A 27440-nucleotide genomic window follows, 5' to 3' on the forward strand; every position below is an offset into this window, starting at 1 on the left:
TTAAACGCTTATTGGCCAAGTTATTAGTGAATTTAGATATTTTGAGTTTTTATATAAAAAATCGGTTTTTGGTCAAGTTATTAGCGGTTTTTAATTATTTCAGTTTTTAAATAAAAAATCGATTTTTGGCCAGAAATATGAGAGATCACAGATCGAGCTCCTTTTGTTGATTAAACGCTTATTGTCCAAGTTATTAGCGAATTTAGATATTTTGAGTTTTTATATAAAAAATCGATTTTTATTCAGAAATATGACTGATCACTTATCGTGCTCCTTTTGTTGATTAAACCCTTATTGGCCAAGTTATTAACGAATTTAGATATTGTGAGTTTTTATATAAAAAATCGATTTTTGGTTAAAAGTATGAGTGATCACAGATCGTAAAAAACTTTTGTGAACTATTGCGAACATTTAAACAAAAAATTAGCCAAATCGGTGTAGCCGTTTTCCGATTTTAGATAAATCAAAAAAGTGGACGTAAAAGTGGCCGTGATCAATTTTTCATTCCGTAAAAACCTAAGTTGGACTATGGCGATTTTTGAATTGTTAATGATGCCTTCAATTTTTTCACAAGATGCCTTAAGTGACTTGATAAGAGAATTTAGCCCTACAAAAAAGAGATCAGAGCTGCTAGGATCTAGAATCAATGAAAGAAATATTTTAACTCAAGGTAAGAAATCGTTTTTTAGCAGGCATTTTAATGAAAATAGAACACTCATGGACAGCTCAAAGCTAAGTTTAAAATGTGTCTTACTAAATATTGGTAATAATCATGCAGATGTGCTGTTATGAAATGTAGTAAGTAGATTCAGTCTGTCAGCATATACGGTCCAGGTTAGACCCGATTAACATCTTATGTTCATATTTGAAGAATTATCATGGATTTATACAAATTTCTAGATCATGTAGGGAGTTTTTTCCCTTTTCGTTTTTTTAACATAGAATTTGAATAGGAAAAATGAGAAAAGGGAAAAAACTCCCGAGGAATTTTTTTTTTCATAATTGGGCTGAATATGAAATGGTAAGAACACGTACTATCTAGAACTAATTCTAGTTTTAACGCCAAATGTATGCATTCAGGAACTAAATTTAAAAATATAATTTGTTTAAACAAAATTAAAAACAAATGTATTTGCAGATGATATCCATATTCTTAAAAAAAATATCCGTATAATCAAATAAAATACATATGATATAATTTCATATAAAACTACACTAACTTAACTAAGAAGTAAAAAACTAGCTTCAAAAAGTATTTAAGTATATTTCAATAACTTTTTATATGTGTATGTTTGGTAACATCATGTGTCCTTCCTCATTTTTAAACATCATTATCATCTTCATCATCATCTTCCTGCAGATGAGACAGCAGTAATTTACCCGCCGCTCTTTCTATTTTCTCCTTAGAATTTGCCATATTTATCGATTTCTTTTTAAACATCGACGATGTTTTCTTTTGTCCCACCACATACTCTGGCATAACCAATTTGGAACCCTTCAATTTGGGCGAATCGATTTCGGTATCCATTTTCTCCAAAGATTCCAAAGATTTTAAATTACGACGTATTTTACTGGACTTTTTAAATTCAATTTTTGTCTTATCCCCCTCATCTTTTTCAGGCGATTCTAGAGAATCTTTATGTTCATCGATTTTTCGTAGAAATTCAAAAGCCGCCGATGAATTTGTCTGGTCAGATATATCGACATCCTCCAATGAATATTTCTTCCATTTGTGGGGATTAATCTATGGTGAAATTGATCGATTAGTTGAATAGTGAAATTTGTTTTTGAAAATGAATACATACCTGGTAGTCTGGCAAACGTCTGGGTTTCAAACATCTAGCAATGGGTAATTCGGGTTTCTTAAATATACTCTCCTTTCCCCTCAAATGATGAAGAGTTCGTTCTGATGCTGTTTGTTTATTTCGGGTGCCACCTCCTTGACGATAGTTCATTTCCAGGCCACCTTGGGCAGTTCTGCTGAGTGCTGTTGTGGAATTTGCTTGGTCCAACACGGTTCCCTTAAGTTCGGTGCTGGCATCATCTAGGCATGCAAAAAGTGCATTACGTTTTGCAGCAAAATCATGCATTTATTATTTATTTATTCCACAATAAAATAAAAAAAGTAAACAATAGAATTGTAGAACTTTGACATCCACAGTGAAATGATAACTTATGAGTGATGCCATAGTACAATGTAAATTTAAAAAAGGATTTTTAACAAAAAACCGCTAAAACTTAATGCAAATTGACAGAACTTGATAATTGTAATTGATTATTGGTAAACAAAAATCAAAGCTTTGAATGAATTAATTTAATATTAAAATCATAATTGAAAAATTCCAGCAATTCATTCCATAAAACCGTTCTTAATAAAATAATAATTTTAAAAGTACTAAAATAATTGTATGAATTCAGCTAACAATGAATATTGTTTATGATATTAATATGTTAAATTATATTTTTATTTCATTTATCTAACGTTTACACATGTAAGTAACAGTTGCAAAAACTCAACACATTCATACTTTTGCACTAATACAATTATGTAAATTTACACATGCATAGTGATTGGGTTAGGGCAAACGAATAAATGTGTTCAGTTACTTGCATGTGTAAACGCCAGGTTATTTATAAACAAACAAATGCTCAAAGAACACCAAAAAAAATTAAATTCCCTACACCCCGTTGTTCCACCATCTGTATACAGTGACTGACAATTCAAAGTTTTTGACAACTATTTTTCAAAATACTAAATTTTGAGTTGACTTTACAGTAAAATATGACTGACTATCAAAAAATTAAAACGTGCAGACTCTGCATGTCCAAACTATTTTGGAGATGACTTTATAGTAAAATATGTCAACTTTTAAAAATTCAAGACTTTCCCATTAACTAAATACATAATTTATAACCATACAACCCTGTTCTTTGTTGAATTTATAGAAAACATACACAATTTTACAACTGTTAATACTATTTATTATGAATTTCATCATCATCATAATTTTTTTAGTTATTATTGTTTAGTAAATTGCAAGCTATTAAACGAACAAGTGCACTTTTAATTAAACGAAACCTTTTGTTTCAAAAGAAATTTTAACAAAATTGAACATAAATATTTTATAGTTAAACAATTACGACAAAAAATAAATTGATTTGTTTATTAGATAAAATTATCGGGATATTAAAATAATAACTTGCTTTTGAGAAAATAAGGATTAAAAACTAAACAAAGACTGCTGCATAGAGTGAAGAAAGATAACGAAAAGTCGAACAAAGGAACTGTTCTGGAATAGTTAAAATATTATAATTATATTATAGTAAAAAGAGAGACAACTTGTGTGTGTAGGAAAGAGAGAAACCATTGCTATTTTTAGAGGAGAATCTTAATAACTTCCTAAACATTACAAATCACTGCCTCCAAATATACTGCCGAAATCATTGTCATTGACATCCAAATAAACTTCAGATTTCCCCAAAAGGCAACAACTACTACGTCACTAAAACAACTGTATAAGATCAATAAAACTCACAATGGATGCTACTCAACGTAAAATTATTTCAGATAACATTGATAAATTGATTATTGTAACAGACTTCAAAACATTGTGTGATGCTTGTTATCAATATAATTTATTGAGTAATGTCATGATACAGAACATCCACCATTCCGAACCAGAAAAGCAGACAGCAGGGCCTTGTGATGACGATACGATTAAAAGGGAACGTCACAAAAGATTGTTTATGAAGATAACTCAAAGAGGTCCAGAAGCTTTTGATAAATTGAAACAAGTTTTTATCGATTTGAATTATAAGGATGCTTTAAAATTATTGTACGACGACGATGATCGTACGATTTCAATAAGTACAAGTAAAAAAATGGGTACAGCAATCACCGCAAATAGTGAATTTATTCAAGAGAATGTTGAAAACAATAACATCGATGATAGAGATGGTACCACAAGTAGACAGGTAAGAGTTTGTACAAATTCAAATTCGGTCAATATTGAAAGTGTTTGTTTTTTCTTTATACGGATATACAGTGGTTGAAAATACAATGGAAACTTTAACATTGTATGTAGTTACATATCGTTACCTTAATATAGGAAGGCCCTAACTCGTAATAGCCGGCAATACTGAAAATATAAATATTAACGAAAAAATATAAACTGTTACTGGAATCTTGATTTGTTCCGTTTTTTTTTTTATTATTTATGGTAATAGATTATTACTTCCCATGGTTACTTCCAAAGAAAAATGTAACTTATAAAAATTCGAATATAATAAAAAAAAAATATGTCGAAGAATAAAAATAATTTGGGTGAGGTCGGAAATTATTTGTTATACGGTTCATTATGCCTTATACAGTTACTTAAATCTATAAAAAGATAATTAGTTTACCAACTACATACCTACAGAAACAAATTTAATTATAATTGTTTTTTTTCAGTTTTCTCGCTCACTTTCGGATAATATTACTCTACACCAATATAAGGATACAATTCAACCAAAGAAAAATGTATGCGTTCGCAATGCATCACGCATTTTCAAACATCCCAGTATTGAAACTTATCCCATGGAGAGTAAAAATAACCGGGGCGTTTTCTTCATGGTTAATATTGTAGATTTTCCAGCCGACAAGTCGCGTTTAGGAGCGGACGAAGATACCCATTCACTACTGTCGCTGTTTAAGCAATTGAATTTTAAATTGTACGCCTACAAAAATCTGTCGCAAAAGAAATTCTTTGAACTACTCGATGAGCTATTGAGCTTGCAGGAAATAAAAGACACCGAATGTTTTGTCATGGCATTAATGACACACGGCCAGCTTCTTAACGGCGCACAATGGATAACATTCAACGATGGCTCAGTGGTGAAGATGGAAGAAATTGAAAAACGTTTCTACCATGAAAACTGTGCACAGTTAGTGGGTAAACCGAAAATTTTCATTTATCCCTATTGTCGTGGGGAAATATCGGATAAGGGTGTTACCGTTAAAACACAAACCGAAAGCGTTGGCACTGGTACAGGCACTAGTCAACGTTCTATAAATAATATTGCTCAACTATCGGATGTTATCAAATGCCATGCCACGACAGCAGGTTTTGTGGCTCATCGTGATGTTGATGATGGCTCCTGGTACATTCAGAGTTTTGTTGATACTATGGCGGCACACGCTCACAATACATCCTTCGAAGAAATGCTGAAAATAATTCAAGCCGATATAGCCAAATTGCGCACAAATAGCAATGAATTGCAAACGGCCAGTTATGTCAATATAGGCTTTAATAAAATCCTTTATTTTAATCCCGGCATTTCTGTAAATTAATTTATGTATGTATGTTCTTCCACTGATCAGTGCTGCCAAAAGTTTATATTGCTTAACATTATTATTATACAAACAATTCCAAGTAAATTTACTTATATTTTATTGTAGTTACTTAAATTAAGATAAAGTATTTTTATTACAAAATGTACCGATTATATTTGCAATATGTAATAGTATTACTTTCATAGTTAATTTGTAATACATAAATTAAGAAAATTTATATATAAAATATATATATATTTACAATTTTATTTTTAAAAATACTACAGTGTGATTTATTTTAAGAAATTCCAAAAAAAAAAGTCAGTCTAGTCATCAAATCGATATAATCTGTATTTATAAACGCTCAGTAACCGCAGACTTATGCTTCATTGCGAAATACAAATACCACAAATCCCAACATACGGCAAATGCAGTAGTAGATGAATAATAAAGTTCAGTATATTCGTCGATTTGATCCCATTATATAAAGAACTCTAAAGTCTTCTGTAATTTCTAAAATAATAGTCCAATTTTAATATAGAGAAGGCATAGTTAAGTTGTGAATTTGGATTTTAAACACCAAGGAGGGGAGTTTGTGGAGTCTCATGGCCACCAAATGGGGTATATGGAAAATTAAATGATCGAATTTTTATTCTCGATCCGATTTTGAAGACATATATATGGAATCTACTAGAAGAGATATAAAACAACGTAAAGCTTACCGCTATTAGCAAAAAATCAGGAAAAAAACTGAAATTTTAATTTTCAAATGCGAATTTAATCATCCCAATTATGAAAAAAAAAAATTCCCCGGGTGTTTTTTCCCTTTTTTTTAACATAGAATTTGAATAGGAAAAATGAGAAAGGTAAAAAACTCCCGGGGATTTTTTTTCATAATTGGGATGATTAAATTCGCATTTGAAAATTAAAATTTCAGTTTTTTTCCTGATTTTTTGCTAATAGCGGTAAGCTTTCCGGATTTTTAATTTTATTTGTTATTCCGTGTGTAACATGGAGAAATATTCATCGGAGACAAAACAAAGTTTAAGCTATGTCCGTCTTTTTGTATATCCAACCAAAAACAACTGGATTTATACAAAACTATTCATCATTCTCCTAATCAGTGTGGTATTGAAATTTTGCACACATTATATTTATGATAAAAGGCCAAACTTTGTATAAAATAGTAAGAATTGGTCCATGATTTCTCCTAACCCTAGCAACACTTCCCAAAATCACATTATCCTGTATAAATATCGATATCGAACCAAAATTTGACACAGATAAGTTATGTGTATGCAAAAATCATACTACTGGAATGCAGCCCAGATGACAAGTATCAAATAATTTAAGAGAATTTAGTCAGCAAATATGATAAACATTTAAGGAATAGTATGAAATTGGAATTTTTAATAACACATTTTTCGATTTCTAAACAATTTGTTTTCAAAATCGATTTCAATAAATTTTGGGAAATATATATGTATACAAATAGTATAAAAAATTTGTATTACTGCGAGGTTCAGAGCCTTCCGAAGTAGACCTATTATGTATGTAAATTTCAAAAAATTAAAACCAGTTTTGTATGACCCAATATGTTCTTAAAATATTTTGGCCCAACCTTGGTAGAACCCAACTTTTTTTTTTCAAATTTTGTAATTTCATATGCATTTCTGTTTATAAGATCAGTTATGTAGATTCTTATTATGCAATAATAAAATAATGGTGTATATGCTTATACACTATTGTTTTATTGAGGGGACGATATGACTAACAATCTAAAGAATCATTATTATTACTGGAAAAAATAATAGAAACGCGTAAACGGATTCAATTTTTATAGGCACATCTTTTTATTTTTTGTTAAAAAATTATTTTATTTTAACATTTTGTTGCTCCACCTTTTTTTCGCAACTTCATTGCTCATGGAATCAACCTATTTTTTGCAAACGTCCTTGTCAATGGAAAACTACTCTTCGTGGATTTTTTCCCACAATTCGTCTTTATTTTTTGGACTGAAACCCTACAGTTTCCACTTCAGCACTCCCCAAAGGTGTTCTATTGGATTAACTAACGTCCGATGCCTGCGAAGGCCATTCCATAAGAGGTACCTAAAAGGTATGTTTTCATTTTTGCTTTAACTAGAAGAAAGATCTACATATATACCTATATATTGATTTTGTTCAGTATGTTTTGGCCGACACTTTATATCGTATCTGTTTCACAGAATTCAACTCCGATTGAAAGTGGAAAATTTCAAAAAATTCACATTTGTTTTAATTTGAAAAACGCTGCGAAATTAAAATCAGAAATAAGGAATTATGAAATATTTTTGGAATTAATAAATTACACGGAATCTGATGAACATAAAACAAAATCGATCGGAATAAAATCTACGGAATTGAAATCATTCCGAACAAAATGTGTGACAAGCCTGTATATAACAAAGTGCAATTTTAAAATCGGACTATCCATGATTGTCTAATACGTAGAATCGTGATTATTGTTTATTACTAAAATTATTTTTATTATTTTTTCAACATTGTTACAATATTTTTAAGCTTTAAATTGTTATAATTTACATTTGTAATGCAACACCTTTCTAACTGTGCATGATCTGTATTTAAAGGATCCAAATTATAGAATCTATGATTTGTGTTATTAAAACTTAAAGAATATTCAATTTTTCTTTTCATGTTTCGTACATCATCATCGGCTTCGTCAGTGTTTGCTTCATTTATTAGATTCTAAACAAAAACATTAAGATAGCGTTTACATACTTTTTTAAAATAAATCTAAGAAATTACCTGAAATTCGTTGGATAGAAATTTGGCCGAAGCTTCATCCAATGGTGTTTGTGGCCGGCCCATTAAAGCGTTACTAAGAAATTTGTAAATGGCTCTAGAATAATAAAATATAGAGGCAAGTATAATAAATATGTATGAATAGTTAAAAATTCATTGGGTCTCATATATACTTAAAATTAACACCTAGCATGGCCTCCGGCTCAGGATGATACTCATTATTCGCTATGGCGTTCATAACTAAAGCCGATTCATAGTTACACTGCGATGACACACCAGATGCTTGGAAATAATTCAACCATTCTGTGATGTTACTAAAACTCAACGAATCACATTCTTGATATACGTACTGCTGGGCTTCTTTGGCGGCCGCATCAAAAAATTCTACAACACATAAACAATCTGTATTGACTATTTTTTTTTCATAATCACATTAACCAAAAAAAGACATACCGTTTACTTCCTCGACATTGATATTATATCCTTTCGCATATCCTGCAACTACTTGTGGCGTGCAACCTTCCCGGTGAAATGTTTCCAGAAATCGTTTCTTCAAATAAAGTGTAAATTCGTCCATTTTTTTTACTTCACCTATATGTTTACAATTTTTAAATGCACTGTTATATTTTTTTTTAGTTTGATATTTTGCGTGTCGGATTTTTCCGCGAACTTTCTTTTGAAGATTAATCTTCACATTCGTGTCTCCAATTGTGGCCATATCTGGCTTTTCATCGAGAAACTCACATGATTGGGAAACCGTATCTTCAAGTATGTCTGGTTCAGACTTAATGTTTATATCCATATTTTATCACTAATTTTAATTGTTTATATATATGCTCTTGCAATTTTTTTATTTACAAACGCAAATTAAATGAATGCCCAAACTGATTATTCCTTCCTTGTAACTGCTACTGTCAATTTTACATATGTTTGTTGTTACAACAAAAACACATTTGTAGTATTCACAACAACAAAAATTAGTGAATTTGACAGCTTGAGGCTCCAATCAAGTGATGAAAAAATTAATCAGCTTTGCTATCGACACCACAATACAAGGTTGTATTATAATTGCAGCGTTCTGCAGTGTTGATATATTCTGTAAAACCTTTAATTACACTGGTCAACAAATTAGAGATCATGGTCTGGGGAGAAGACCTTTTCGTCATTTAGTCTCGATTAAAAATTAAGGGATCAGTTGAATTAAAAAAACACGAAAATTTTTGATCTATAAAACAATAAAGTGTGTATTCAATAATATTCTTTCCCAAAAAAATAATTAAAATTTTAATACATTTATATTATTTTTTTAAATTATTAAGATTTTAATTAAATCAAATCTGAATTCAATTTACAGAAAAAAAACAGGGTTGAACATTAATATTACAAATTAACTGAAATGAATTGTAGTGATAAATATATACCATACTCGTTGCCTATTTAAAATTGTAATATTACTTTTTTGACAGCTGTCATTTGTTGCATATGTGTAATAAGGTGTGTTCGCGTACTTTCCAGTAAAAAATATCCAGTAACTTTATTTTAGAGAGTAAAAATAAATTACTCTCAATCTGAAAAGTATCAAAAAAAAGTACGCGAACAACAATTTTAAAAATAAGTTGTATTTTATTATAAATTAATTTAAATCGTTTGTTTTGGGCTATTTTACTTCTTTTCTTTGCAAAACTTGTAAATTGTATAAATTTCCAACTTTTTAGTTTTGTTTACATTTGCAACCATATGTTTTAAACGTTTTTTATGTTGATATTTTTTACTGGACAAAAAATGTCCAGTGAAAAATATCATGTTCTCTATCTACGAACTGTCACTTTTAACCATTGGTAGGCGTTCATATTGTTGAGATTACGAACATTTTCGTGAACTTACACGTACACAACCCGAAAGTAAATAAAACACACAGTAAGAGCGTAAAAATACAAATATTTCATTCAGTTACAGTGTTGCCATATATTTTGAAAACTTGATATATGGTAACACTGTTCAGTTACTTGATGTTGTTGCTAATTTTTTATTTTTAACCCATACATGCACACAAACTACAATTTCTCTTTTTGCGCTTCCCCTTTTTAACACTCTCTTGCTCTCTCGTTACAAGTTTTTAAAAGTAAACGAACGGAATCCCGTAACTTCGAGTGATAATTTTTACAAATTATTACAAATTATCAAGTACGCGAACAAAACTAATCTGTGATAAATAGCATGATTTCAATTCATAATATTTATAAATAATTTCTTAAATAAATTGATTTTTTATTATTTTTTATTTTAAAGTAAAATGTAAAATCATTTAAATTTTCATGTTATTGTAAATGATTGTAATTTTTCTTGCAATTTATTTTAATACGATTTTCAGATACAAAATGAGAAAATATACCTAAAATAATGGTATTTTTTGAAGAAGATTTTTACGTTACGGATTTTGTTGATACATCTTGAAAGATTGGACAATATATGTGAAAAAATTCATATTCAATTAATAATATTTATTAAAAAATTTATTGCAATTATGAATTTTTTTTCCGGATTAACCAAATTTAATGAAAATATATTTTCATCATTTAATTTGTAAATATTTTGTGTTTGGTTTTTTTAGTTATCCTGTCATTTAAAATAATTTTTGGTTGAAAACTGTCAGTTTAAGTTTATGTTAAAACACAAATTTACATTGTGATAATGAGGGTTACAAATAAATAAATAAAATTTTTCCAATAATTAAATAAACAAGTAAGAGAGCTATATTCGGCTATGATGGGTAGTCATCTAGACGCGATGTAGAGGCTTAAGTGCGATGATTCGTGTTGGCCATGTTGGAGGGGACAGTTTAACTTGTCTCTGGCAGGGTCTCCCATTCCAGAAGGGCACGCGTAGAGCATGATACTAAGAACTACCCTCCCCCCTTTGTCTGATAGCGTCTGTTCTCCTCTGGGGCGACTATTAGACGCTTTTTCCATCGAACCCTTTTCCCCTCATTGAGAGGGGTGGTTAAGGTGGATAGTCCGGCTGGTCCGTAAGGACTCTTTAATGTCCGACCGAAATCCACCAGCGTCTGTTTCCCATATTGGGCGGCTGGTGGTCTGCGTCTGTTTCTCCAATGGGGCGGCAGTTATTCAACACCTGGCAGCAGGTATAAAATGCAATAAATTGTCCATCAGGACACATGGAGGAAAGAAAGCCATGCCCCATGTACCCGGTCGGGGGCTTCATAATCTCCGGGGACCCTACTCCAACAGCGATGGTTTCGGGCTGTGGTGAGTCGAATGCTACTGTAACTCAGGCTAGTCAGGTGATCACATCGGGCCAGACTAGTCTGCATGCTACTGGTGTTGCAAGAGGTCAATCTGGCATACCCAGATTGGCTGATTGTAAAAAATCTAAGGCAATAGGTGGTAGTGACCTAAGCGGCGAGGTACCTCTGGACTTCTCTCCAAGTACCTTCAAAGCCGCTAAAGCCCAAGTCGCCAAGGCGGCTAAATCCCTGTTTCGGGTGCCTCTAAGGGGGAAGCGACTAAGTCGCCCCTCACGGATGCTTCCCATATGCCAACTGTGCGTTCAGGTCTTGTGAAGGAATCCTCCTGTCCTGAAGACGCATCACCCCTGGCCAATTCCGGCTCTGAAACTAACCCCAGGCATAAAAACCCTGCTAGAAGGGCTGCTACCACCAGGCGTTCCGCTTACCGCTTTGTTGAGGAACTTGGCTCTAAAAAAGTCGAGGATCTCACTAAGGAGCAACAAGCTTCACTCTCCTGGGCGAAAGCCTATATTGCTGGTCCCAAGACCGCTCCCCCTTCTGCTGAATTACCAGCGGGGTCTAAACGGCAACGTTCAGAGAAGGATACAGCGGCCAAGAGCCAGCAACCGGGACCTAAAAGGCCCAAAGCGACACAAAGGTCGTTAGCTAAGTCCTTTAGCGAGATTGTCAAAGACAGTCTTGTCAGGGCGGTTATCGACCGGAGTGCCAATGACGGATCCATATCTCAATTGAATTGGGATATGGTGAAGCAAAAACTGGTGTTTTGGAAAGTTCTCAAAGAGAACCCATGCACTCCTCCACAATGCGATGACGCTGGTTGGTAACAGGGTCACGTAAAACTTATGTCTTGCGTAGATGAACGCTCAGCGTTGCTACTAAAGACTGCCGTCGCATCACTGGGTGAGGTATGGCCGGGGTCTAGGCTTGAGGTGGTATCTGTGAGTGAGATACCCCGAAAGCCTAGATCCATAGCTAAAATACCAGCTGAGCCATCTAGCCCGGAGGAGATCATGGAGATCCTTCAGTGCTGCAACCCACAGCTTCCAACTCAAGACTGGAAAGTTGTTAAGGTTACGGACGCTGAGGGGTCTTCAAGAAAGGCGATCGTTGTCCTGAATAAGGACTCTTTGGGGCCGCTAAGGAAGGCACAAGGGAAGGTCTACTATGGATTTGGTACGATCATCCTGCGTGTCTACCGTTGCGACAACAAAGGCGATACCTCCTCAGGTGATGTCAAGCCCATGCTCTCGGAAGAGGGCATGGATTGCAATGACGCCACTGATCCAACCGACACTGAAGATACCAACTCAGTCTCCGAACTAGTTGGTACATTCTTTGAACGGATGGTTGAGGTGGTGGACGAGGACGCCCTCCTGAATTCTGACCAGGAGGACGCCGACGTCACTATTGTAAAAATGGAGCATGGTGAGGGTGACACAGATAAACCTTCACCACTCTAAAGCAGCATCAGCTGCACTGCTCCTCCGAATTGCTCAGAACGGGGAGGAGCTAGTCATGGTCCAGGAACCTTGGGTCCATCAGGATCGCATCTGTGGACTATGTCTGAAGGGCTATAAGCTCTACTTCGCTAAAGGCGCTGGTAAAATTAGATCCTGTATAATGGCTAAAAGCTCATTGAAAATCTTCATTCTGTCTGATTACAGTAATGAAGATACAGTAGCAGTCTCATGGCAGTAGCAGTCGCATGACCACGGGGAGCATCCACCAAACGATGATGTCCATAGTGCTGTGAAGGACAAGAAGGACGCAAGAAGGACGTGTCGTAAATTGTTCAACGAGGCAAAGAGGTTGGGTAACTGGCCGGAATATAAGTCCTCAGTGAATCACTTTAAGAACCTTACGAGGAATGCGAAAAGGAAAGCCTGGGGGGACTTCTGTAGCGGCGTGGAAGGATCCTCTGAGACTAACCGATTACGTAAAATTCTATCAACTTCACCGGTTGTACCAAGCTATATCCAGAAACCCTGTGGTAGATGTACTCTGAATAGTAAAGAAACACTTGAGGTCCTATTAGATACTCATTTTCCAGGTTGCCTTCCAGTCGATGATGAGACTGTGAATGGGGCTGCCGATTCTGCTGCTCCGGGTGATAACTCTGTTCCGATAAACACGGATATAATCCAATGGGCAATCAAAAGCTTCGACCCGTTTAAATCTCCTGGGCCGGATGGCATTATTCCTGCTGATCTTCAAAAGAACGAAGAAATAGTTGTACCATGGCTCATTAGCATATACACAGCGTGTATTAGATGGACCTTTATCCCTACATGGTGGACGAGATGTAGAGTAGTCTTCATTCCTAAAGGTGGTAAGGCGACTCACACTAAACCAAAGGATTATAGGCCAATTAGTCTTGCATCCTTCCTGCTGAAAACCCTAGAAAGAGTGATTGACGTATATCTGAGAATGACGATTCCGTCGGAACTCATCTCTAAATCCCAACATGCCTACACCAAAGGCAGATCTGTCAGGCCCGATGCCATCCTATATGCGATGGATGAACTGGGAATTGATCTATGTGTTCGCCGACTAGTCGAAAAGATACTCGGTTACAGAGTCATTTGTGCTACTTTAGGTGGTGTAAGTGTTTTAAAAGTGGCCAATCGTGGAACCCCGCAGGGGGGTGTATTATCACCACTTCTGTGGAATTTGGCTATGAATTCCCTGTTGATCAGGATGGACAACAGAAGGATCAAGACAGTCGCATATGCTGATGATGTTGCAGTTTTTATATCTGGTAAATTTCTGGATACAATATCTAGTTGTATGGAATCAGCATTAAGTACACTGTGTGAGTGGAGTATTTCAAGTGGACTTAGTGCGAACCCACAAAAAACGGAATTGGTTCTCTTCACTAGGAGGTATAAGATCGATGACTTCAGACCACCTAGACTGAATGGAATCAGTCTTGAGATTAGAGATAATGTGAAGTATCTTGGCATCATTCTAGATAAAAGACTGTCCTGGAATTTGAATATTCAAAACAGGATTAACAAGGCTTATGTAGCCATCTACTTCTGTAAGAAAGCAATTGGTACAAACTGGGGTATTATGCCGAAGGGTATCAATTGGATCTTCAAAGCAGTTGTTAAACCCATCTTGTTCTATGGAGTGTTGGTGTGGTGGCACGCCTTGGATAATGCTACTCACCGTAAGGCTGTGGAACGAGTTCTCAAGACTATTGCGATACTGATTACAGGCGCTATAAGGACTACCCCTCTAAGGCACTTTTTACTATCCTAAACTGGTTACCAGTTGATTTGATGGTGATACAAATGGCTCTCAACTCTGCTATGAGACTGAATGCTGGATGTTCGTGGTCTGGTAAAGATCATGGAAACTCTAAGATACTGAACTACTATGGGTACTTACATAGTAATGTCGATTACTGCATCGCAAAACCATTTTTCGATAGGCATTTCCATATTAAGATCCCGAATAGGGATTCATGGCAGCGCGGACTCTTACCCCCTGATGATGTCATAAGGGTATTTACTGATGGCTCAAAGCGGGGAAATAGGGTCGGTGGTGGTTTCTTTATTGAGAACTATGGGATTAAATCCTATTTCAGGCTACCTAACTTTTGTACGGCTCTTCCGGCGGAAGTTACGGCCATTAAACGTGCATCCAACTGGCTGAGGTTTTATCAAATATCTGGTGATATATGTATATTTACCGATAGCAAGGCTGCCGTTAACGGAATAGCGGGTGTCTTTACGACATCTAGGTTAACCGAGGAATGCCGGGTATCTCTTAATGAGATAGCGAGACATTCTAGGATAACGCTTATATGGGTCCCTGGCCACGATGGTAATCAGGGTAATTGTATAGCTGACGAACTGGCCAAAATGGGTGCGATGATGGATGATGATGTGCCGAATCTTATATACCCTTCACCAAATTATACTTCAAAATAAAAATTTTAAATATTTTTAGGTAAACAAATTTTTTTTCCAAAGTTGTTTTTTCATTTTTTGGAAATTTGTTTTTTTCGAATTGTTATATTAATTTTTGTTTTTAAATTTAAAATTTTTTTTTTGATTTATCAATTTTTTTTGGTGAAAAAAAGATCAAACTTACTATGTACTATATTCGTCGTTGCAAAGGTCTTTGAAATATCTATCATTAGATATCCATATTAATGTCTTAGTAATCCAGATATAGGTCAAAAATCTAGGTTGTCCTGGTTTTTTCCTCATATCTCAGCCATTTGTGGACTGATTTTGCTGATTTTAAATAGGAAACTTATCGAAAGCATGTCTGACAGAATTATTGAAGATTTGGATCCCGAAGTTATCTGGGGTCTTCAGAAAATTGATTTCAACAGACAGGCAGACGGACAGACATACAGAAATGGCTTAATCGACTACGTTATCTATAAGCATCCGGAATATATATAATTTATAGGGTCAGAAAATTATATTTTGGAAATTACAAACGGAATGACAAACTTAAAAATTATATATTCAATAAATTTTATTGAGCTAATTTACAATAGATTTGTATAGAATGATAAGATATAAATTCAATACGTTTGATGTCAATATAATTTATATTAAACTCATCACTAACTATAGGTCTTAATATTAACAAGTAAGAGTGCTATATTCGGCTATGCCGAATCTTATATACCCTTCACCTTTGTTGTGGATGCATTATTATTTTTTATAATAAGTATATAGGTATGTATGTACATTGCCCACTTTCAGCGTACAGCATCCTAAATTTATCAAGAACACAAAAAACAACAACAACGCCAAACGAAACAGAACACCAAAAGAAAAAACAAAATACGCAAGGCAATGAAACCAACACACATCCAAACATACGTTTAATTGTATAAAAAACAACAACAACGCCAAAAGAAACAAAACACAAAAGAAAAACAAAATACGCAAAGCATGCACATTCAAACATACGATTTGTTGATTTTTTGTCAAAAAAAACCAACACACAACCAAACAAACGTTTAGTTGTATAAAAAACAACAACAACGCCAAAAGAAACAAAACACAAAAAAAAAACAAAATACGCATAGCTTGCAGATCCAACCATACGTTTTGTTGTTTTTTTGTCAAAGCATGCAATACATTGTGTTTTTTTATGAAATTTTCAGAGGTTGTCTCGGATTTTTGCTCATATCTCCGTTATTTATGGACGGATTTTGCTGATTTTAAATAGCAAAACTCTCGAAAGTATGTCTGACAGAATTGTTGAAGATTTGGATCCCGGAGATATCTGGGGCCTTCAGAAAATTGATTTCAACAGACAGACAGACGGACAGACAGACAGACAGACAGACGGACATGGCTTAATCGACTCCGCTATCTATAAGGATCCAGAATATATATACTTTATAGGGTCGGAAATGAAAAATGTAGAAATTACAAACGGAATGACAAACTTATATATACCCTTCTCACGAAGCTGAAGGGTATAAAAAAGATAACAGGAATATGTCACATTGTTTTTTGCTACCACAAATGACCCCATATTCATAAAAAAATTAAATTTAAACAATGTTTTAAAGCAAAATTTCCATACTAAATTTGATTTTAAAACGTTTAAATTTTAAAATTGTTTATGAATAAGGCTATTACACTTTAATCTTTTAACTATTTCTTCTAAATAATACAAAAATTCATCCAAAATCGTTTTAAAAATCTATTTTCATCTCGACAATTTGGATGATACCTTCTACAAAGACAGTTCATAAAGCATTTCAGACAAAGTGTTTCTTTGAGTGTTTGTACCATGATAAAAATTTACCAGGTATAGAATCTATACTATAGATATGGATGTTACATGTGTATTTATATCCTGGTGGTTTATTAAAAACAACATAAAACCACTATATAATGGATCGATTTCAGTCATATTATATTTTGTGTACTCTTAAATTGAATTTCAATTCGTCCGAAAAGGGAGCAGCATTGCATTCCTGTCTCTACCAGTTTAAATATTCATTTGAAAATTGTATACGAGATTTGATTATTGCAACCGTCCGGGGAGAAATTTTTGGGAATTTCTTAAACTCTGTTGCTATTAAATTATCTTGTCTTGGAATAGATTTACGAGGTCTTCCTCCCAAATGTCTTTTTAGTATTTTTTTACTGAAGTTTAAAAGTTTCCATTGCTAAGAAGTATAACCAATTTAATGCTTAAAAAAGGCTCTGAAATTTACTATTTTAAAAGAAAACACAATAAAATTTACAGTTTATATTTTCATAATTTTTTTTCTGTTTATATTCATATTTTCTGTATTGACGGCCTTCGGCCTGGTGAAGGACTTTAAACTCTGGGGTGTATAGAACACCGGCTTCGCTAAAATCACTTTTTCTGTATATCAAGATTTTCTAAAGTACTGTCATATAAACTCAAAAAGATATTTTTGGTGCACAATATTAATAAACTGGACCATATTATATATCATATTATAATGGTATTGTGAAGAACTATTTAATGATTCCCATAACGTTCAGAATGTTTTCCAAATATATGAGAAATGTACTATTATATGTATTGACTTTAAATTTCTATAACTCTTAAACTAAGAGGGAGGATAGGGATTGATAGCTCTCATATCAACCCCAAAAAAATTATAAAAATGCAAGCTGTTTCGCTGATCTTGATTTATGCCGCGAAATCTAGTACATATGAAGTTTCAAGCCAAATCTAGATATTTTGACGAGATTTCCCATACAAAATGAAACTACTTCGTGACTAGATTTTGGGGAAATCTCCTCAAATCTACTCAGTACCAAGTGATGCAACCGAGAATTTCTTCATAACGGACTAAAAAATACAGCACTGTACAAGTAAAATTTGGCAGATACAAATAAAAAAATAATATAAAAAGTGCGGAAAAATTTTAGCGTTTGATAAATATTTTCAATGGATGCAAATATGAATAAAAGTTAAATTTATAAATTATAATACTAAAAATTTACTTATTTACTGCGGGTTTTGTTAGTCAGCTGTTTTTGTTATTAAATGAAATCTTGCTAAATGTCAGAAAACAGCGGTGTAAACGGTAAATGCACTATTAAGTATTATAGTTTGTCACATACGTTTTATATGTATTCGCACAGTTGCTTAAGCTGACTAAGCTAGTGTATGCATATTATAGTTGGGCCTTAAGTAAAGTTGCTTCTTAGTGAACAGTGTATAATTATTAGTGAACAGTGTATAATTATTAAGAAATTTTATACGACAAATGCAACAAACATAAATAAAAATATTTTCAAATTAACAAAATGTTCAATTGATAGTACAACCACAAACCAAATGTATACAAATATTTAAACAGTTATTACAATAAATAAAAAAAGTCTTTTAAAATATAATAATAATTTGTTTTTGTAAATAAAATGAGAATTCTCAACTAAAAAGCGACGAGAAGATTTGCCATATTTGTAGATTAATCTTAACTAAATATTACAAATTCACATCCGATTGAAATTTCATTGACACTCAAGTGAAAATAAACTTCAGCTTTAACCGAAAAAGGCAACATCTACTACGTCACTGAAATTACAACAAACGACAAAAAAAAAAAACTCTCAACCATGGAATCTAACCAACGTAAACGTATTGAAAAAAATATTGATTCATTAGTTAATCTAACAGATTTCGATAAATTATGTCTGGCTTGTTATGACGGTCATTTATTAAGTAGCAAAATGATACAAAATATATGCCATTATTTACCTCAAACTATTTCGGAAGACTGCGGTGTTGACGACAAGATTAAAAGAGAACGTCACAAACTGTTATTTAAAAAGATCACGAAAAGAGGTCCGGATGCTTTTGAAAAATTACATAAAATTTTTACTGCTTTGAAATACAAGGAAGCTTTGCATATATTGTTTGATGCTGATGAGGGTATGATTTCGCTAAGTTCAAGTAAAAAAACTGGAAAACCGACGTCTGGAAATAATATTGATAAGAATATTATAAACGATACAGCATTAATTGGACAGGTAGGAATTTTGCAAATATGTCTACGTGCAAATAAATATATTGCAAATAGAAAAATTTGCCGTAACAAAGTGACATATAAACAGTGAGTTAGTTAATTGCAAATAATTTTATGTAATAAATTCAATAATTTAAATAGAGTAAAGATATATGTATTATATGTAGTTTCTATGATCTATGATGCTTTGAGTTCAGATAGGTGTAACAACTGTTAGCGAAATTGATAGACAGTTAAATTTATTTGGTGTTTAACTTAACATCTTGTTAAGTTTAGTTTAAATAACATGTTAAAAACGAATCTGTATTGTATTTTAATTTGTGCTGCCACATTTTTTTTATTAAAAACCATCGCAAAGAAATTATTTAAAATAATTATAAATTACACTTCTATAAGTTGATTGTTCGAAAAATTCGTCAAAAAAATCGATTTTTCAAAGTCGTAGGTTCGAAAAGTCTACATTTGTTTCAACTATAAGACCCTATTATAAACAATATTGAACCAATACGAAATTCTAAGTGACAATACTTTGTTCGGGCTTACAACATTACATATCGCACTGGTTCCTCTAAAGAGAGTTAACTCAAAATTCAAAAATTTTCAGTAGAGGCAAAAAACTGTTTTTTTCAAAAGACGGTTACAATTGTATTTTTTGGCGAAAGAGTAGAAAAAATGATGTAAGATTTTTACAGTGGGTAAATATGACCACTGAACGTCGATTTCTTGCAAAAAGTGAAAAATTTTGAGTTGACTCTCTTTAGAGAACCCAGTGCGATATTTTATTCCAGATAACTGATCAAATTTAGCATAAAAATATTCATATCTCAAAATATTTAATACTTTCAGAGTACACACACTTGCCGCACAAATAACGACACTAATATAACTTTGCACGAATACGAGGGTTTAATTCAACCAAAGAAACCTATTTCTGTTCAAAAGGCCAACCGAATTACTATAGATCCAAATTTTGGGACATATCACATGGAAAGTAAAAATAATCGCGGCATATTGTTTATGGTTAGCAGTGACAAGCAGCAACATGAACTATACGATGATGACCATTCACTAATGTCACTATTTCAGCAACTGGGCTTTAAAGTGTATGCCTACAGCAATATTTCGCTAAATAAATTCCTTGAACTGCTCGATGAGCTACTCAGTTCTGACAATATTAATGATATAGAATGCTTTGTATTGGCCTTGAGAGCAGGCGGTCGACTAATCGATGGTGTACAATGGACAACATTCAATGATGGCTCTGTGGTTAAGGTAGAAGATATTCAAAAATATTTCTATCATCAAAGATGCAAGCAGTTGGTGGGGAAGCCCAAAATTTTCATCTATCCGTATAGCGAAGTGCCGAACAAATGCGTTAGTAGTTCACGCGAAATACAAACCGATAGTGTTGGTCGCGAAGTGCGTTTAAAACAAGTTTCTCAATTGTCGGATGTGATTAACTGTTATGCCACTACCAAGGGTTTCTTGGATCATCGGGATAATGAAAACTACTCGTGTTACATACAGAATTTCGTCGATGTAGTGGCCGCCCATGCTTTTAATACACATTTTGAAGATATGCTTAAGATAATTCAAGATAATGTTGAAAAACTGAGTATTAAACGCGGTCACTTACAAATTGCCAGCAATGAAAACATTAGTTTTAATAAAATTCTATACTTTAATCCTGGCATAATTGTGAATTAAGTATAAATAGTTCAATAATTATTGTAAATGCTCATCTCACATTAGCTGTGTTTCCCTATTTTCCAGAATTTATTGTTAAATATAATTATAGTTAATAGTAATCTATAATTAAGATTTTTATGACTAGTGCGGGAACACAATAAATACACATAATAATTATTTTTTTTAATATTTTAATAAATAGTATTAAGTTCCAAATGTCCATAGTATTAAATATTTTACTATGGTTTCGACTTAGTTTATAATAGTAATTAAATTGTTAAATAAAATACTTTTTGGGGAAATTTTAACTTTTAAATTTTTTTTAAATTTTAGATTTGTTTCAGTACTTTTAGTAAATGTTTTTTTTTTTCATGGGTAGCCACTCTTCAAGCAGCTCACTTGGATCCATTAAGAAAACTGATCCCATTGTGATACCCAAGGGGTAAACGTCTGTGTATTAATTATACGTCCATCGTTTCCAGGCTAAACCAACCAGATTCTCTGATGAAAGAGTAGATTCGTCTAAGACTCAATCCTGATAGCTCATCTAAGCATGATAGGAATGGTAATCCGTTCCCTCAGGTTTATCAGAGCCGGGCATTGGCAGAATAGGTGGGACACCGTCTCCTCCTCTTCTTCATTGTGACAGCTCCTACAGTAGTCATTGTACCGTAGGCCCAATCTCCTAGCATGTGTCCCAATTATACAGTGTCCTGTAATGAATGAAACAATTAGCCTTATTGGCTCACGATGAAATTCTATAAGTAGATTCGTCCTGTTGGCATCATATACGGGCCAAGTAGACCTCGTTATAACACAGGAAGACTCATTGGTCCACCTGTTTTGTGCAGATTCATATAGTATCCGCTGAACAGCCATCTTGCAATTAGCAAGGGAAATACCAGAAAAGGGATCGATCTCTTCATCATCCATCATCGCCCCCCTTTTGGCCAGTTCGTCTGCTATACAATTACCCTGATTTCCATCGTGACCAGGGACCCATATAAGCGTTATCCTAGAATGTCTCGCTATCTCATAAGGGATACCCGGCATTCCTTGGTTAACCTCGATGTCGTGAAGACACCCGCTATTCCGTTAACGGCAGCCTTGCTGTCAGTAAATATACATATATCAGATATTCGATAAAACCTCCGCTTGAAGAGCCGTTCAGAAGTTAGGTAGCCTGAAGTAGGATTTAATCCCATAGTTATCAATGAAGAAACCACCACCGACCCTGCAGCCCCTTTGTGAGCCATCAGTATATATCCTTATGACATTGTCAGGGGGAAGAGTCCGCGCTGCCATAAATCCCTATTCGGAATCAAAATATGGAACTGCCTATCGAAAAAAGGGTTTGCGATGCAGTAATCGACATTACTATGTAAGTGCCCATAATAATTCAGTATCTTAGAGTGTCCATAGTCTTTTCCAGACCACGAACATCCAGCCTTCAGTCTCACAGCAGAGTTGAGAGCCATTTGTATCACCATCAAATCAACTGGTAACCAGTTTAGGATAGTTAAAAGTGCCTTAGAGGGGGTAGTCCTTATAGCGCCTGTAATCAGTATCGCGATAGTCCTAAGAACTCGTTCCACAGCCTTCCGGTGAGTAGCATTATCCAATGCATGCCACCACACCACCACTCCATAGAACAAGATGGATTTAACAACTGATTTGAAGATCCAATTGATACCCCAGTTAGTACCAATTGCCCTTTTACAGGAATAGATGGCCACATATGCCTTGTTAATCCTGTTTTGAATGTTAAAATTCCAGGATAGCCTTTTATCTAGAATAATGCCAAGGTACTTTGCATTATCTCTGATCTAAATGGTTGGATTCACTAATTTATATATGTGATTCCTGCAAGACTTCACGAATTGATTCCGGTACTTCCTTGCGCGATGAATTGCGAAGTGGACTTGCAGACATCCATATTCATTATAGCTGAAGTAAAAATTTAGTTTTTACTTCATTGCAATAAGTTGATACAATTTGTGGATGCATCTCATAAAAATCTAAAATTACTTGAAGATCACAATAATATCTGATTGTTCTCGTATTAAGTTCATGAATACGCATCGTCAAGTTCTATTTCTACATTAATGTATTAGAAAGATGCTCTAAAAAATATAGGCTTTTATCAAAATAAAAGGATCGATTTATAAATTGATAAAAATAATGAAATATGGAAAAAATTATCTGGATAGGGTATGAAATATACTTTACGACCTATTCTCAACATACCAAATACACATAAAAAATTTCTTAAAAATAGGTTGTGCCGTTTCGGAGGAGTTTAAACACAAACATTGTGAAACGAGATTTTTATATTTTAGAATTTGATAAAAGATCATGTTATTGAAAATTTAAATTAAGGTATGGTATGTATTAAAGACCTGCACAAGCTGCATTGTTTAACACGAAGACAATTGCCACATGATGCTTTTGTCATGTCATGTTATGTTCTTTTACCTACTTAACAGCAACACGCAAAGGCAATGTATATCAAAACAAAAAACAAACGCAGCATCATTTTAACAACATCATAACACACACAACATTAAAAAAATTAACAGATGCATGGATGACATGGAAAATAATTTCAAGTCATTTAAATCATGTATGAGGCCTTTTTTGTATGAGATGATTTCAATTCACTTGTAGTATTTATTGTGTGCAATAAGAAAAAATCTATATTAATATATAAATGTCTTTGTAAGTTTGTTGGTTTGTTTATTTGTTTGAGCATCACGCCTAAACGGCTGAACCGATTTTATTGAAATTTGGAACGTAGATAGATCCTTACTGGGAAGCGTCAATAGGCTATATATTTTTTTACTACGACAGGGCTAGCGAAGCGCACCGAGTCAAGCTAGTTGACTATAAAAATACAACTGAAATTTATATTTATATTATATAGTAGGTCAAAATAATAATACGAAAGTACACCAATGGGTTTTTCAATGTTGTTTTGGAAAATTTTACAATATTTAGTAATATTACCTGTTATATTATTACTTTAAAAGGAATACGTGGAATATAAGCCATAAAATGCCAATAATTTTCATGGAATTAAAAATGTAATGTGTTTCACATACATATTTTAAATACTACCTGACTTAGGTACAACCGCTCGAATATTATTAACGGGACATTTAATAATTACATTGCTAAATAAAATAAAACTTCATGAACAAAGCCAATTGGCCTATTAGACGGTGTTTAATTAAAGAAAATTAAATTAATGTATAAATCCTTAACGGTGAAGTTTATAATATATTTAATGTTTAAATTTAATGAAGTGTCTCTGAATCGTTCGCGGCATAATTGCTACAAAAATATAAATCTACGAAAATGATCCAATGGAACAAAAGCAACTACCCAACGATTTGAAGAAAAAGTGTAGGGCATTTTTTCCCTATTTTTTGTTTTCAAATAAAATCTAGAAGGCTTGAACAAAATTATTTAAATTTTCTAGTATATTTTAATGTTATTCAAAAATGTTTGAAATTTTTCTTGGAAAATATTTAATTTTTTTATGATTTTCAGCTATACAATGAGAAAATATGTATACGTTTCAGACTTTTCTATACATTTAGAAATATTGGCCAATATTGGGATATTATACAAAAATATTTGAACTACATAATGCAATTTATTATAAAATAGCAACAAATTTGTGTAAAAAATTAAAAATTTCCTTCATGTACAAATTAATAATATTTATGAACATGTTCTTATTCTGAATGAAAAAAGTTTGGAAAAAATTCATGTTCGATTAATAATATTTATTAAAAAATTCATTCCAATTATGAATTTCTTTTTCCTGTGTTACACTTTATTATTTATATTTTTTAAAAATCCTTATATTATTTGTTCTAAATATTTAAAAAAAAATATATAATGCTAAATAATAATAGTTCTCAGATTTTCACAGTTCAGCAGTTATGTACAATTTCATTCTGCTATGCAATTTTATTCTGCCTAACAATGCGACACTTGTTAACATCAATTCAATTCAAGCTACCACACATAACAACAGCATCATCAATAGTTATAGACATGACATGGCACAACACGGTTTTCGCGGCGCGAAGACATGGTACAACATGGTTTTTGCGGCGCGATGACATTGAACAACATGATGTGCGCGTCGACACAACAAAACAAAGCATCAAATTTTGAAGTAAGACATTTTTCTACAAAATGTTGTCTTGTGCAGGCCTTTAGTATGTATGTACCAGAGAATGGATTGAAAACATTCACGTTTACTGCCCATTCATAAATTCATTGCTATTGCATTGCCTTTAATCGAGAATAACAAAAAAATGCCGAGCTATGCGTAAACACATTTGTTTTTCTGATTGCCATATTAAAGAAACTAAAAACATTCACACCATTCGGTAAGTATTCGTGTGCATACATACGTAGTTTGTGAACATACAGAATCTTACGGAATTAAGATTTAATTATTTTTTTTTAATTAAAATGCATATAACATTGAAGTCGGTCATGATTTTTAAACAATTCTTTTTCTGTTTAATATATACATTTATTGTTAGTCCAATAAAACAAAAATGGAGAAAATCGGGAAATATTTAGTCCCGATATTATCAAAAAACTGGAGTAGGATGGGTAAAAATGTTGAAAATTTAATTTTAAAATGCGAATATCTCCTAAGCTATAAGAGATAATTGGTGGAAATCGGAACCCAAACGAAGAAATTGGATCGTTTTAATAATGTAACATATCCGAGGTGTCCTACTTTGGGGACCCCGGGCCGCGCATCTGGTGGACCCACGAGGCCGAAACTCAAAACTTAAACTCGACAATATTTTCTCTTTGTGCACGTCAAATTTTATTGAAATCGGAATAAGCGTCTAAAAGTTACAGATTTGTTTCCCTCTATTTTTTTCTATAACACTGTGCAATACCAATATGTTAAGTTAAACTTGTGTAACGTTAAAACTTTTAACATGTACGTAAATTCATTCTATCAGCATTAAAACCATTCACACCATTCGTTAAGTATTCGTTGCTTTTGGGAGTGTATACGAATAATGTCATGCATTGCTTTACAGAATTAATGTATATTGTCAACAAAAGGCTCATTTTATGTGAATGCATTCAAAAGCACAAAATAGAGCATATTCAATCCGTTCTCTGGTATGAACCTAGTTTTTGAAAACATTTTTCATTCTATTGTCACTCAATTTCTTTTAGGTGGCTCAAAGAGTTCATATTAGTAATAATTTCATTGCTGAAAAGTAGTTCCCACCCTGATATATGAGTTATAAACAAAACACTTCTGAATTACTCCTACTTTTTTCCCGTGTAATTGATAGTTTTTTATGACATCTCTATTTCGATTAAAATAACGTTAAATTTTTTATTTATACAAATGTAATACAATTAAAACAAAAACTTTTGTACATTTTCACTATATGCAGGATTCAATTTGCCACTTAAAGCTTCTTTCTGTAACCATTCGTATGTTTTACTTAAACTCTGATCTACGTTTCCATTTTTCAACGAGGCCCTGAAGAAAAATACTTTGGCACCCACACTATTTTCGCGAGCTGCAACTGGGTATTTGTATTTGTAGAAACCACAAGGAGCATTGCCATAGAATTGAACATCCAACTGATCACCACATTTTTCACGCAGAACTCGTTCAGCAGCTTGTCTCATGGTTTCTCCCTCGAGGCGAGGTCCTTGTGGCAATAATAAATGATTTTTGGAGCCCAACTTGTGTTCAACTAGCAAATACAGTGTCTCGTCCAAGCAACGGTTCGTGGAGATCACATTTTTAGCCGCATCATCGGCTGTAGTGCGTGGTGCGAATTTAAATTTGTTTATTTCTTCGATGTAGGCATCTTTAAGATCTTGGGCGGTTTGCTTGGCAACGGACTCATCAAGATCAACTTCCATTTGGCCTTTTTTCAAAAGTTCAGCTTGTTTTAAGTCACGCTCATGTTGCAGCTCATGCTTGGACTTGAGCGATTTCTCGAACTCTACACGCCACAAATATTGTTGGAACTCTTTCTCAAGTTCATTGAATTCTTTGGAAACGACAGGCAACCTCTCCACCAGAATACCGGCATACAAATCCCATTTTTCTTGTTTGCCAGCTGCTGCTGTGGAGGCAAATGTTCTTGCAAATTCTTGGCTTTTACCACGTACTTGTTGTACAATTAATAAGGGGAATCGTCGTAACATTTCGATATTAAATAGTTTCTTTTGTAAATATTAAATAACAACAAATAAGTGCTTTAAGCAAAAAATACTTCGATAATAGAAAAAATAACCTCTAAATATTCTCATACAAAGTTGCACAGAAAAGTACTAGAATTAAAATAAAAA

General features: G+C 33.3%; 5 protein-coding genes across 6 annotated transcripts; 2 read left to right on the forward strand and 3 right to left on the reverse strand.

Moving 5' to 3' along the window:
* Window positions 1-1244: 1244 nt before the first annotated feature.
* On the reverse strand, window positions 1245-2120 carry LOC135953508 (uncharacterized). The gene is made up of 2 exons (XM_065503441.1): window positions 1806-2120; window positions 1245-1744 (listed from the first exon to the last, which is right to left on the reverse strand). Exons 1-2 carry the CDS (start codon window positions 2088-2090, stop codon window positions 1322-1324), a joined length of 708 nt encoding a protein of 235 aa, XP_065359513.1. The 5' UTR covers window positions 2091-2120; the 3' UTR covers window positions 1245-1321.
* A 914-nt stretch (window positions 2121-3034) lies between these two features.
* On the forward strand, window positions 3035-5593 carry LOC135954866 (caspase Dronc-like). Its single transcript, XM_065505111.1, has 2 exons — window positions 3035-3975; window positions 4454-5593. The coding sequence occupies exons 1-2, from the start codon at window positions 3538-3540 to the stop codon at window positions 5330-5332; spliced, it is 1317 nt and encodes a 438-aa protein (XP_065361183.1). The 5' UTR covers window positions 3035-3537; the 3' UTR covers window positions 5333-5593.
* A 2221-nt stretch (window positions 5594-7814) lies between these two features.
* LOC135954370 (uncharacterized) lies at window positions 7815-9030 on the reverse strand. 2 transcript variants are annotated; one of them, XM_065504518.1, is made up of 5 exons: window positions 8863-9024; window positions 8572-8709; window positions 8292-8502; window positions 8122-8215; window positions 7815-8061 (listed from the first exon to the last, which is right to left on the reverse strand). In XM_065504518.1, the coding sequence occupies exons 1-5, from the start codon at window positions 8918-8920 to the stop codon at window positions 7843-7845; spliced, it is 720 nt and encodes a 239-aa protein (XP_065360590.1). In that variant the 5' UTR covers window positions 8921-9024; the 3' UTR covers window positions 7815-7842. The 2 variants fall into 2 exon arrangements, with proteins under 2 accessions (XP_065360590.1, XP_065360589.1); XM_065504517.1 differs by having other exon boundaries at window positions 8572-9030.
* A 9745-nt stretch (window positions 9031-18775) lies between these two features.
* Window positions 18776-21376, forward strand: LOC135954425 (caspase Dronc-like). The gene is made up of 2 exons (XM_065504595.1): window positions 18776-19389; window positions 20232-21376. Exons 1-2 carry the CDS (start codon window positions 18976-18978, stop codon window positions 21090-21092), a joined length of 1275 nt encoding a protein of 424 aa, XP_065360667.1. The 5' UTR covers window positions 18776-18975; the 3' UTR covers window positions 21093-21376.
* Window positions 21377-26436: 5060 nt separating this feature from the next.
* On the reverse strand, window positions 26437-27377 carry mRpL46 (mitochondrial ribosomal protein L46). The gene has a single exon (XM_065503359.1). The coding sequence runs from the start codon at window positions 27294-27296 to the stop codon at window positions 26490-26492; it is 807 nt and encodes a 268-aa protein (XP_065359431.1). The 5' UTR covers window positions 27297-27377; the 3' UTR covers window positions 26437-26489.
* Window positions 27378-27440: the final 63 nt, after the last annotated feature.

This window comes from Calliphora vicina, chromosome 3 (genome assembly GCF_958450345.1).
Source record: "Calliphora vicina chromosome 3, idCalVici1.1, whole genome shotgun sequence".
Classification (NCBI taxonomy): Eukaryota; Metazoa; Arthropoda; class Insecta; order Diptera; family Calliphoridae; genus Calliphora; species Calliphora vicina.